Here is a 13,463-nt window from a genome sequence, read left to right on the forward strand (position 1 = left end):
GCTTTACATTGGTTGGGATATTGCAGATTACAGATTTCTCTGTTGTTTCCAGCCATGGGAGACAGAAGTGAATGTTCACCAGAAAAGACTGAGCTGCCACAGGACAGAAGAAAAGCAGAAATGCAGTCCTCCCCCTTTAAATTACATTACTCCCTGAGCTTGTATTTCTATGGATGATTTACTTCGGCTGTAAATGTTTCGACTGTGTTTACAGAGACAAAACATTTGAAGGCTAGTGAATAGACCTTGATAGAAACAGTGTTTATCGTTTCACCTTCCACCGAGTGTTTTGAGGTTGGGTTTGTTGCAGTGAGAAGATCAGGCTGTGGTAACGGGGGAAAATGGGATGTCATGAGGTTATTTATTATTATTACGTATTATTTTAGCATTCTTACCATACTTGCCTGTAGACCAACCCATTAAGGATTATTTTTTCTGCTGAGCAGGATGGTAATGGTGGCGATGACAATGTCGACCATGGCCTCCTCGCAGTTTTTCTCCATTTCAATTCATGTCGCTGTGTTGCTTTCACGCAGCCCATTGAACTAGTTAATCTTCTACCTTTTTCCCATCTCTCTGGTTATTTTCCTGCTGTAGTGCATTCATGGACAGCTACCCTTTCTCAGGAAGGAAATCACATGACTCGTGGCAGTAACACAGTCATCTCATTCCTATCGACCACCTTGACAAATGGAGTTGAAAGTGCAAATTAACTATATTTGACTTTATATTGTTAAATAAGCTATATCCTTATTTATTTTTTACATAGTCTTACATTTCACCAAGTGTATTGTGTTCAGATTATTTTGCCGTTGGATTATTTTGTATATTTTGAGTTGAAATGGGCTGTACAGTGATCAGTATTCCATGCTCAAAATCTTTGGCACTTTCTACAAGAACAGACCAGACAGATACTTTTTTCTATTGTATTGTGTCAACCTTAACCTTGTATGTCTTTTTCCTAACCTAAGACAATTTCAAGAATGATATAGTATTAGAATAAAGAGACCGAATAACAATGAAACGTTTTGCTCCTTTTGTTGGCAAGAAGAAATATTTAGCCTATGCAAATACTATCCAATTTGTGGTTATGAAGAGCAAGAGCTTGAAAAGAATATAAGGCTTCAAAATGAAAGAGAAAAATTACATGATATGATTGACACAGCAGATGGTGATGATGACTAATTTATTGCATCAAAGCACAAATATTTACTCGTTTGTCAGAGAGAAATACATATAAATATGATAAATAAATACATGTAACTGTGACCAGGTCAGTAATGTCTGAAGTGAATACACAGACTGTAAACAAGAGCTAGATTTCCAGTAGTAGACTAACAGTTAAAATGTAAACGCAGAACAGGGTTGCCAAATCTGTGTTGAATCCCCCTTTCAACGTTCCAGAAATCTCCGCATTTATTCACAATTAATGAAAGTTCTAAGGTACTTCATCTTGAGAATGTGCAGTTTTTCCCCACTATATTATTAATACAGGCAATAGGTGATTTTTCATTCAATGGTACAGGCGCAAAGTTATCTACTTCAACCAAGTTAACTATTAACGTACCGTAGCTGAATAACTACACAGCTGGCACCCAACCTGGCAACGTGCAGCCAGCGTTTCCTCTTCCCTTCCCTCTGTCGCCTGACGCCCCGTGCACTTTGCACTGACTCGCCATTTTGATACAGTCGAGTAACGTTAACTTCACCTAGTTATAGTTGTAAACAACCGTTTTTGGAAGATACAAGAATAGAAAACTGAGGTGAGAACCTGTCTATGTTTGTTGTTAAATCGTTTCCTTAACATTACGATTGTTTAACGAACTAAAGCTAAGATGCATGTGTTTGGGGAACAGACGATTATGTTTTTCTAGCTAGCTAGCTAGCTAGCTAACGTTAGCTTGTGCCAGCAGAACTCGAAGTAGCAAGCTAACGCTAACTTCACGTTAGCAAACGATATGGAGGCACAAGAAATGACCATGCTAGCTAGCATTATTATTAGCATGATTATACAGATCACTTCCATTGTCGTTATACAGTTAAGTTAGCTAACTCGCTGTGTAGTTAGATGTTTGCCTAATTGCTCAGTTGTGTTTTACAGCTAATATGAGCGGGTGTCGTGTCTTCATCGGCCGTTTGAGCCCCCACGCTAGAGAGAGGGACGTGGAGAAGTTCTTCAAGGGCTACGGACGGATACGGGAAATCAACCTGAAGAATGGATTTGGCTTTGTGGTGAGTGTGGCCGCCTTGCGTGAATTATTGTGTTACTGTTTTACGCCTTTACTGAACCAGTTTCCTCATTTTTTTTTTTAATCAGGAATTTGATGACCACAGAGATGCCGACGATGCCGTGTACGAGTTGAATGGCAAAGAACTGTGTAGTGAAAGGTATTGATCTCAGTTTGTTTTCTTTGGGTTGTGGGCCCCATTCTGCGGTGTCCCGATGTGATGAGAGCAATTGTATTTAAAAAGCCTAACTTAGGTCTCAGTATAGCAGTGAGTTTACTCCATTTGGGTTTTGCCTGGGAAAATCCACCCTCATATAGGCCTACTCTTAACACTGTTGGAAATCACCAAGTTGTGATATTTAATGCATTCCAAGAGTTATTTTCTGATTAAGTGTTGTAACCTACTTTTTTGTTGTACCCACTTTCCCCCAACCGACTTCTACATAAATTAGTGATTTCCTACATTTCCCAGAATGCCTTTTGACAAACCTCCTATAAAAGGGGTTCTGTGATTAAACTCTATTATAACTGCGCTTGAAATATCTCAAAGTGTCGTTACGTTGTTTCTATTTAGCTAGTTATCTGTGGGAATAAGAAAAATACAACAACATGGGCCCATAAATGCAAGGTACATTGGCAGTAGCTGTTATTAAGTGTTAATGTGTTTTATGGTGGATTTTTCCTTTAAGAGCCCCTGCCTTAATCCAATAAATAATTTAGTTTCAGACGGCATACACAGTATAATGCATAGCTACACGACTGTAACCGGTGCCCTTAAATATAACTTAAAATTGAACCTATATTTCCTTTATTTGTAGACACATTTGTCACACTGAATCAGTCCCTTACTTGACTATTATCTTAACAGTTGCTCTCTCTTCCCTTCAGGGTCACAATCGAGCACGCTCGCTCCAGAAAAGGAAGAGGTGGTGGTGCTGCTGGAATGGGACGTTTTTCTCCACGGTTCGGCAGCTATCGCCAGTCTCGCAGCAGTGGATCCAGGTACAGTAGCCGTAGCTTAGCTTCCTGAAACCTAAGCTAATGAGTTATGGAAAGCTTCTGCTGATGTTTGGGAACAATCAAAGAAGCTGTTACAAAGGAAGAGAAAGGCCTTTGTCAAAGAAATTTTCCAACACAATAACAAAACTGGTATTACAGGTTACTTGCCCCCACCATTTCCCCCCCATGTGTAAACATTTTCAATCAGTCTCCAAAGATTTTCACTCAGTCACAGCTGAGGGGTTTTCTTAGATCATTAACTGTTATAAATAAAGTTGTTGATGCTGCCTTATGTTTTCAAATGTGTCAGCTTGGATAATTTACAAATAAATAATGAAGGAATTGGAGAAAAAACAGAAGTCGCAGGTTTGTATTCTCAGTAGTGCATTCGGTTAATCTTTTAGTTGTAATTGGTGTTGAGCCGTTTCAGTTGTTTGTAAGGGGGGGGGGTTAGCTCTTTCAGGGTTATCTGGTTGTGCCAGAGTCAAAACAGGACAGTGAACTATGATAGCTGGACCAGCATGTTCACCCACGTATAAAAATTGATAAATTACAACTTAGTAACCGAGTTATGGCTTTGGGCAAATTAATGATGAAAAATACATTAACATGTACATTACAAACTCCTCCTTATCAGAGTAATGAGAACCTCTGAAAGAGGTTTTACAAGTGTGACATTACTCTCTGAAGCAGCATTAACAAAGACCAAGCCAAATCAATAATGGCAGCATTTGGCAAATGGAAGCTGGTTATTCCGGCTCTGAACCAAAATCAAATATTGGCATAGCTCTTCCACGTCAGCGTGTGATAGTAAAGTAAACAAATTAATGATCAAAATGGAGAGAAACTGGCTACACTGTTGGGATAACTAGTGAAAGAAGGGGTTAATATTACGTTACAGCCTTTGTTCAATACTGAAAGTTTTATAGCTTGACTTTGATATACTCACAACCTGCACAGTGAAGTGTTTATCACTCCTCCTTAATACATTCCTTTGGAACATTTTTTGGTCAATGTTTGTTGTGTGGGTGGCTAACCTGATTTCCCCTGTGGGGATTAATAAACTGAATCTATGTATCTGTTTAAGGCTTTCTGTGTCTCCCTTGATTTGAAAATGTAATAATCTTTTCCTGTGCAGGTATGGCCCTCCTCTGCGGACAGAACACAGACTCATTGTAGAGAACCTCTCTTCACGAATTAGCTGGCAGGTGAGAGATTACCTCAGTTTCTTTTCTATCATATTACATAAGTTATTCTTTATTATATATCAGCTTTTAATGACAATGTATTTTTTTTAATGAAGCAGCATTAATTTGATCGGTCCGGGTCAATTTTTCAGTAGTTACATTACTTTTTTTAAAAATTGGAGATGTACTCATTAGTTAATTGGTGAAGTAGAATAGCAAGCCCCCTAACTGTTTTTTACTTTACCTCCATTTATTGTTTCTTTCAGAGAAAGCACTGTTATGGGCATTCTAACCAAAAACTTTTAACTGTTTTTTAACAGCTGCTCTGATAATGGTTTCGTTTTATCGGAGTTGCATGCACACCCTCCATGGAGGTGTCTGAAGTGCATAGCGCCCTCTCCTGGTTGTTTTTCTGAATAGTGTCCATTTGGTGCCTCTCCTTACACGCAGTTGCCGCTGGTCTAAGTCTTGGCTGGGCCCCGTAGCGGGTGAAAGTGGTCTAGCGCAGGATACGGTAGCCTTAGGAGGTCCGTAGCCACAGTCTGGAGGTTCTGTGGTCTGGCATCCCCGACTGCTGTAACCCCCCTCAAATCCACGGTCCCTACACTCTCCCGTTTGGGTCTTTTTCTGTTGCTGATGGAGCTGGGGGGTGTTGAGTTGGGCGCACACCCCTCCCCCCACTTGCTCTCTGGTGGTACCTCACTTGTGGAGGCCGGATTCCGAGTCAAGGCCGAGGTCGTTTCTCAAGGGCTTAACACTGCATTGGTTCCCATTTGCTATTTGGACAAGTGGCTCTATGCTAAAATCTTCCTGGGTATGGAATGGTAAGTAGCAAAAAAACTCATGTGATTGGGTTTGTAAGGGGTTGGATGGTAAAGGGGTGTAGATTAGGACGGGCAGGGGGAGAATAGTTTTATTATGTTAACAATGTAGTTGGTTTGAGCCCATATTGAGTAGCAACCAATTCATTTTGATAGGCCACATGAACAAAAAGAAACCTCAGATAAAGCTTTTTATCCATTTACCCATAGTATTATTGTCATCCCCCCAATAATGATATACAAAATTTTATTATTACATATACTCGGACCATAAATCCAATATTAACTTGAATACTGCAATACATTTATTTTTGACATTAAACATATTAAAACATTAACTGCAGTGGTAACTGTATAGAATTATTAAGCGTTTCACTATGTTAAGTCCTTTTTTTTGCCGACCAGTTTCAAAACAAGTGCGAATTTAAAGAGCCACTTAATGGGACTCATAAGCAATTTTTGTTTTGGGTAAAGGTAACGCTTGTCCACTCTCACGCAGCATTTTCAGTGGATCTTTTGTTTACATGCCCTGCACTGAAATAGGAGCTTATCACATATATTGTTTTGCTGTGAAAGTCGGCATTAGATAACCAAAATTACAGTTGTGAATGCTGGTTTCATGCTGCCTGCTCATTTCTCTCACTCCAGGTTTGAAAAGGCTCTCACAGGCACCTCGCACATTTTGTTATTTGTTACTAATCCCACATATGCTTTGAAACAGGACCTGAAAGACCTGATGAGAAAAGTGGGTGAGGTTACCTTTGTGGATGCTCACAGAACCAACAAAAATGAAGGGTGAGTTATTCTCTTCCGTTACCCAAACCATGTCTTTTATATTTCTCTATATTAGATTTCCTCCCCTGAAGGAAGGAGACGTAACAAAACGCACTAGGATGATTTTTTAATGAATCTACCTTAATATCCTCAGGGTTGTTGAGTTTGCATCTCGCAGTGACATGAAGAATGCCATCGCCAAGCTTGATGGAACAGACTTGAATGGACGCAAGTTGAAGATCTTCGAGGATCGCAGGAGGAGGTGAGTGGTTTTTACCATTGTTCCTGGAAAGATTCATGTTAAAGCTGCTCTAGGCAACTTTGTACTTTGATGGCCCCAAGTGGCAGTGGGAGATAACTTGACCTCATTAAATCATGCAATGTGACCTCAGTAAACTGTGCGCTCCTCTGAAGGTGCTGGAAAAGATCTTTTTGAAGCCGGTTGAACTAGTTCTGAAATGATAAGTCAATGAATCGATTAGTCGAATGTCAGAAAATTTATCAATTATAATTTTGATTATCTATTAATTGTTTTAGTCATTTATCAAGTAAAAATACCAAACATTTGTTGGTTACAGCTTCACAAATGCTAAGACTTGCTTGCTTTTCTGTTTCATATCATTATAAAATGAATAAATCTTTTTTTTTGTCTGCTGGTCAGACTAAGTAAGCAAGTTTAAGAATCACTTTGTCCTGTGGTAACTTGTGAAGGGCAATTGTCAATATTTTTGACATTTTATAAGCTAATCGATTACTACTAATCAAAAAAAAAGATTGGATTACTCAATAATAATGAAAATAATTGTTAGTTGCAGCCCTGGGTTCAACATTTGTTGGTGAGTCCAGCTCTCTCTGGACGGAGTGCTTGCTAATTGCTATTGAGGAGTTTTGTATCTTGCTCTCAAATTTTGATTTGTCACTTAGCGTGGTATCACTTTGTGTGGATACCTGACATTAATTTGGGAAAATGGGTTGAATCTACAGCATCTTAATTAGTTGGAATGAGACGCTCTTCGCTGTTGCTGCCCCACTTTGTGGTTGTGATGGATAAGAATGGTGTACTTTGTACATAAATCTTGCCTAGTGCAGCTTTAAGATTATTTGTGTCATTATTTGTGTTATATTTAGACCTCACTATGAAATGACATACTTGCACTGGATTCTGACACTGAGTCTATTTCTTCTTGTATAACACTTAAAAATTTCCTCTGTCTTCCCACAGTCAAAGCAAGAGCCGCTCCCGTTCTCGCAGCTACTCCCGCTCAAAGAGTCGCTCCAGAAGTCGCAACCGTTCCAGGAGCCGCTCCAGATCCGCCAGTCGCACCCCAGAAAAGAAGACGACAGGAGGGGGCAAGGCTGCAGCGAGATCCCCCTCCCGCTCTCCGTCCCGCTCCAGGTCTCGCTCACGCTCCCCCGCTCCTGCCCAGAACAAACGCTCTCGGTCTCGCTCCCGGTCCCGCTCCCGGTCTCGTTCCCGGTCCCGGTCCCGCTCCGCCTCAGCAGAAAGCCAACACTGAGATTTTTACACCTATACACACTATAATAGACTGGTGCTTCGCAAGACCATAGTTGCTGACCATAGGCCTATGTGATGGCTGTTTGATTTGTAATGAAGGGGAGGGGTTGCCTTTGGGATGGCCTCTTCTTTTGACATAACAGCGTCGGTCATGATTGTGCCAGCACTGGCTTTGTAATTTTTTTGAGTAAAATGATCCAACGTAAAATGATTTTTGTTTCCCTAATAGTTTATAATTGATACATTTTTCCATTGAATGCCCTCCACATTTTAATTAAAATCCAGAATGACACAAAACATTTTGATCAGATAATGTTACCTTTTAACGGTTACATGCCATATGAAGTAACTCTCTTTTTGAAATGTCACACTATTTTGGAGCTTGGAGAGCAGTCCAAGCTGTCTGCCAGGAGTCTGGTCCAGCAGCTGCCATGTTATGATTCCATCCACCCCTCTGCTTTGCTGTAGTGTTCAGAATAGTTTAAGGTTAGGCGGGAATCGTGTTGATTCCCCAAAATGTTGGTAAATATATTTTTGTTTATGATGGTAGCTCCATGGCATTGCCGTGATACTGTGATTATGCTCCTGATGAGGTACCGTAATGGGTGCCTCTACACATGTTGCATTCACTGCCCTGATATGTGAAAATATAAATGCAAACATCTCAGATGGTGATTTAAGTCGGCTCGTTAGTACAATGGTGTTGGAATCTGGCATTCGTTTTGACTTGCTTTTCTGTGTGAAACTGCTGAGTACCAGGACCTCGTCTAGTGTTGGTGATTAATTTTCCTTCCTTTTTATAGAGCTTTATTTTCAGCCTGGCCCCGCAGGGTGTTGTGGGTCTGAACACAAGAAAGCTGTGGGCTCGTGTGGCTATTGTAGCAGGGAGAAATATCTGTAAATTAACATGTTGATTTGCTACAAATAAAGGTTATTGCTTATTATTTCTCCTTGCAATAATGTCCAGGAAGAAAGGTGTCATCATAATTCAATTTGGGGTTTTTTAAGAATATTTTGTGTGGGTGACTACACAAGATAGTGCTTCTGGAAAGGTTTGGACTGAATAAAGCTTTCACAACTCTAAGATCTGTCACTCAAAGTACAGATCCTCTCTTCTGCAGTGTTTACAAATAATACACATGTAAACAAAACTCCAGGTACAAACAAATAAAGATCATTCTTAACTTATATGTACTGCCAGTCCTTATTTCAGGAATAATGGAAATCTGTTTTGGTATGATAAAAAATCGAATCTGTCTATTGTGTAGTGCGATTACCTTGCGTTAGAGCAGAGGAGATATGGCAGATGAAATGTTGCATTTTCTTCATTTACATCTTAAAATTGTTACCACTTTACTTCATGAGTCAAAAAGTATGCATTAGTTGTAGGTTTGGAATTTATAATCAGACAAGGCAGGATAAAAAGTAAGAATAGAGAATTATTTCTCATCATTGCTGTGATGTCATATCTTCAACACAAACCAGTGCGTCATCCATAAAGTCTTCCTGGTATCATCAGCCCACAATGATTAATAATCATGATTAGAAGCTATAAATCTATCTATAGATTTTTCCCTTGCAAGATGGGAAGTGAAGCAGCTTCCTGCTCTTTGTAAATTTCTCTGGATTCCCACTTTAACATGGACTGATCCAAGGGAGTCTGCTAGTGATGCTAGTGTCCATCACATGTCAACATTCATATGATACACACTAGTACACTCTTCTAAAGGATGTGTTTTTTTTTTTTGTTTTTTTTTTACACACAAATGCATAACAAGTGTATGACTTTTAAGAGCTAAACTCCCCTTTTTTTTAAAATTTATTTTCCCTCATCTTTTTTTCTTATTTGCATATTTCTGCTTATTTACCTTACTCAATAAATTTTTTCCCTTGGTCCCTATTTTCCTTTGCTTTTTTTTTTTTAAACCTGTCCTAGAAGTCTTGCTTAGGAATTGTCGCTGTGTACTATGAAGAAGTGTCACACTGCTTATATGTCCCTTGTTATCTCTTTGTTTTAAATACACAATAAAAAAAGATGTCATTTTTAATGTGTGTCTATTGGGAACACATGGGCTCTTTGTGTTACTTTCCACACAACATATGTAAAGAAAATATGCTGTGTTAAAACGCATTATCCTTAACATATGATGTGTCGAAAAGTAACACAAATGTGTGTTGTCCCAAAGAAGACACACGAACTTGTGTTAAAAATTAATTTCCTTGTCTCCAAAGAGCAGAAGAGGTGAGAAGAGCTGCCTTTGACAATATGATACTTCTAGATGAGCTATCCATCGGTTAATATTATAATATTCATCAGCTCTAGCCAAATTCATCTTTAATATTACATGTTATCAGACGTTTTTATCCATTGACTGTAGATGCAGTTACTCTCCCCAAAAGCTAACTTGCGTGAACAAGAAGAAAACACATCAGGTCCAACCAAAGGGACATTAGAGCAGTGATTCTCAACTTTTTCATATCAAGGACCCCTAATTTAGTTCACATTAGGGCCACAGACCCCCATTTGATGAGATTTTGTCTCTCAAACCCAAATCTGAGAATATTTTTACTGTTAGATATAATTTTGTGCACAATTCCATGACTATCTGTATTGTAGGTAGAGAGATAACAGTGAAACTATGATCCAAATAGTCATTCTTCTACATTCTCTAATTGTGTTAACTTCTGGTAAATTAAATAATGCTGAAGTTTAACAATTCATCAAATTGCTGGGAACCCCCTCAAGGACCCCTGGTGGTCCCCGGACCCCATGTTGAGAACCACTGCGACTTCCAGCATGTTGAATTTGACCCAAGCCAACCACCACATGGTGGCAGTGCCAGCTTGCAGTGAGATGACATCAAACTAGTAGGATAAGAGGAGAATACATGGCTGTGCACAACTGAAAATGAGTGATCAAGGGTGAAGGGAAACAATTTAGTAATGCAATGGCGTTTTAATTAAGTGACACTTAATTGAGCCCCAAAGGAACATTATATTTACACTTAGAGGAAAGCGCTATTGATATAGACCGGTGTGGGTGATTTGCTCAAGGGAACTTCAGCAGGGCAGATTTTGAGAGAGGAATTGGGCTGTCTCTTTTACCACAAGGTCACCCTGATTCAAAATGCAACCTTTCCATATTCAGTGTTTCAAATGTAAAATATGTAAAAGTGGGTCATGTAGATATCAATGAATGGGTGCAAAGGTGCAAAATAAGGTGAGTGAGTGGGTTATTTTAAATACCACCTTCTACATGCAGCAGTGTGAAATGAGAGGGTGAGTGCTCTGCTAGTGAACAATATATCATCAGAGAGGCTTCTGGGTGTGTTTCAGGGCAAGAAAAGTGAATAATAGAGACAGTCTGGGAACCGAACCGGCCCGGCTTGGGTCCAGTCCAGGATCCGCTGCACTGCACCTGCCAGAGAAGTCGACAAACTGCAGCGCAGAGAGACCGCCGATGACGTTATTTCCTGGGGCTGGTGGTGGGTGGGAGAAGGGTATGGGGGGTGATTGATACCACAGAGGAGCAGGCTGAGGAGGAGAAGCGTGGGCGTTGAGGAGATTAAACTAGTATCTTATATAGCTCTCACCATGAGAGACGAAAAAGTAAAAATTGCTGTACTGTATAGCCTACATTAGATAATTACAGGAATTTAATTGAAAAAGATTAGTTAGCCTAATGTTTTGTTTGGAAAATGAGTAATATAGAAAAAGAAAGATACAATTATTGACAATTTGTTGACATAGCCTATGGAAGGCAAGATTAATTTGGATATAGGCTAAACACAGAATCTACCTGGTGAGTAAAGAGAAGCAAATTAAAGAGGGTTAATGTGCCATATTGCACAAGATTTTGAAATATGAAGTTAAATATAATTTTGAAATGAAATATGAGTTGAAGTGGTCAAGTTGTGTTTACTGTATATTGAAACAGGGAAGAAAAAGGAACAAGTTAATTATGGAATACAGCGATGATGTTTGCTAGCAACTTCCTGTTTCAATAACAAACGTGGCAGTTTTCCACATAACCACACTCTCTATACAATGTATAGAGAGCCTAAGTCCCTCCCCTTCCGGTGGACCACCATGGGACCTTATTTCGGAAAAAATTTGTACGGTAGTCAACGGCGAGAGACAAATAATTGTTTGATCCCGTTTGAATTGTGCCATGAATTACACATGATGATGTTTTGTCGATTTAAAAGATAATTTTGCAAGTCAAGAAAGTCGCAGTTTGTCGTAAAACTGTGGAAGTATAAGACTGTGAAAATACGTAATTAGAAAGACTACACACCCAAAAGTCGCATAAGTGACGTCGTAACTTTCTCTCTCCACAAGCTACGCAGAGCCGCTGAAGCTCAGTCCCGCTCAGATAGCAGTAGTATTATACACAACCTGGAAGGTAGACAGTAAGATTTAAACTGGTTTAGGATAGTTTTAGTACAGTGGGGGCTAACGTTATGCTTGTGTGTTTCCTATGTTTCCTTCCATGTTGATGTCGGTGACATACATTGTGCGAGACGAGAGATGTAGTTCACTGAGCGGTTTCACACAAAACTAAACGTTACTTTACTGTTTTACCACAAACTGCGACTTTCTTGACTTTCAAAATTATCTTTTAAATTGACAAAACATCATATGTGTAATTCATGGCACAATTTAAACGGGATCAAACAATTATTTGTCTCTCGCCGTTGACTACCGTAGCCTACATATTTTTTCCGAAATAAGGTCCCATGGGAGACAGCGGAAGGGGAGGGACTTAGGCTCTCTATTGTCAGGCCAGGATCACAAATAATGCGTTTAATTTCCGATTTGATGGAAGTTAATTTATTTGTAATGAGAAAATCTGGTTTCATATAATGGGAGGGGTGGATGCATTTTTCAAATTTCTGTGATGGTATTATTGGTTGGAATTTTTTATGTATGTCTACTGGTAACCACTAACTCACTGTTTCCTAGGAAGTAAGAGTAATGGGATATTAAAACACTATATATATATTTTATTACTGTTAAATATATATAGACCTATATTATGATATGCAGAATTAGCTAACAAGGTGGGAAAAACTAATTTTGCATTTCATTGTGTTCATTGTGTTAAATCCATTCAAAATAGTCATAAGTCTTCTCCGGCTTCTCCTTCCCCGTTCGGTGTCCTCTGCGGCACGAATCACCCCCCATACCCCTCCGAGTAGCGTGGTAGGCACAACAAGCACAGCGGTCGGTCGGTCCGCTCGCTCTGCCCTGCTCGCGCTGCAGTTCCTCCCTGGCACCGCCAAGCGTGGAGGATCCCGACCGACCCGGGCGAACAAGGACGGAGAAATGCGCGCGTCCTCTGCCGTTCACATTGCACTGATGTGAGCGCGTGAGGGAGGGTGGGAAACGACTTAACCGACGCACAGCCAGACATAACACCCGGACCTGTCTGCTGTTTACAAATACCCAGCTCGGTGTTGGACGTCCTCTCCACCGCCCCGGACCATGGCGGAGAGAAGTGGCCGGTTGAGTTTCCCCGGGAGCGGGGCGCTCAACAGACCCGTCCCCATGAACCTGTTTGCAACATGGGAAATAGACGGATCCTCCCCGAACTGCATCCCAAGGTAAGGCACGGCATGGCATTGCGCTACCGGGGCTGCCAGTGGGCCCTTTAAACTTTAAACCTCGGTGTTAACCGATGCCGCCAGACGTGCAGGCTGTCATTTGTCAGATAGCTTCAGCTGCACAGCGGCTCGCCTCCAGCTCGCTGTATCATTATGGCAAGTGGATGCTCTGGCCCTGGTGCAGGATGCATTCAACCATCTGCATAGTTAGAGGCAGTGATGTAGTGGTGCATAACAAGGTGGGTAAACTGTGACTCCAGTCAGGAATCATGATTTGGCAACCAACCACCAGGGTAAACAAATAAAATTCCACCTTCAGTGCAGCATTAAGC

General features: G+C 40.4%; 2 protein-coding genes across 2 annotated transcripts in view; both read left to right on the plus strand.

Annotated features, from left to right (window-relative positions):
* Positions 1-1,647: 1,647 nt before the first annotated feature.
* srsf5a (serine and arginine rich splicing factor 5a) lies at positions 1,648-8,713 on the plus strand. Its single transcript, XM_071524477.1, has 8 exons — positions 1,648-1,763; positions 2,102-2,232; positions 2,318-2,388; positions 3,117-3,230; positions 4,366-4,435; positions 5,957-6,030; positions 6,164-6,271; positions 7,232-8,713. Exons 2-8 carry the CDS (start codon positions 2,107-2,109, stop codon positions 7,524-7,526), a joined length of 858 nt encoding a protein of 285 aa, XP_071380578.1. The 5' UTR covers positions 1,648-1,763; positions 2,102-2,106; the 3' UTR covers positions 7,527-8,713.
* Positions 8,714-12,951: 4,238 nt separating this feature from the next.
* pacs2 (phosphofurin acidic cluster sorting protein 2) overlaps positions 12,952-13,463 on the plus strand; it is a 51,855-nt gene continuing 51,343 nt past the window's right edge. The window contains exon 1 of the mRNA XM_071524447.1: positions 12,952-13,131. Coding sequence (XP_071380548.1) covers positions 13,013-13,131 — 119 coding nt within the window. The 5' untranslated portion in view covers positions 12,952-13,012. The remainder of the gene's footprint in view (positions 13,132-13,463) is intronic.

This window comes from Centroberyx affinis, unplaced genomic scaffold (assembly GCF_046629955.1).
Source record: "Centroberyx affinis isolate AG114_WGS23_722 - 3 ecotype Tasmania unplaced genomic scaffold, CSIRO-AGI_Caff_v1 ptg001198l_1, whole genome shotgun sequence".
Lineage (NCBI taxonomy): Eukaryota > Metazoa > Chordata > Actinopteri > Beryciformes > Berycidae > Centroberyx > Centroberyx affinis.

What these genes read in the sequence shown, in the direction of transcription:
- srsf5a (XM_071524477.1), top strand. Translation starts at nt 2,107, where the DNA reads ATGAGCGGGTGTCGTGTCTTCATCGGCCGTTTGAGCCCCCACGCTAGA. An exon ending in AGAACCAACAAAAATGAAGG is followed by an intron (nt 6,031 to 6,163) that starts GTGAGTTATTCT and finishes TAATATCCTCAG; the next exon opens with GGTTGTTGAGTTTGCATCTC. An exon ending in TTCGAGGATCGCAGGAGGAG is followed by an intron (nt 6,272 to 7,231) that starts GTGAGTGGTTTT and finishes GTCTTCCCACAG; the next exon opens with TCAAAGCAAGAGCCGCTCCC.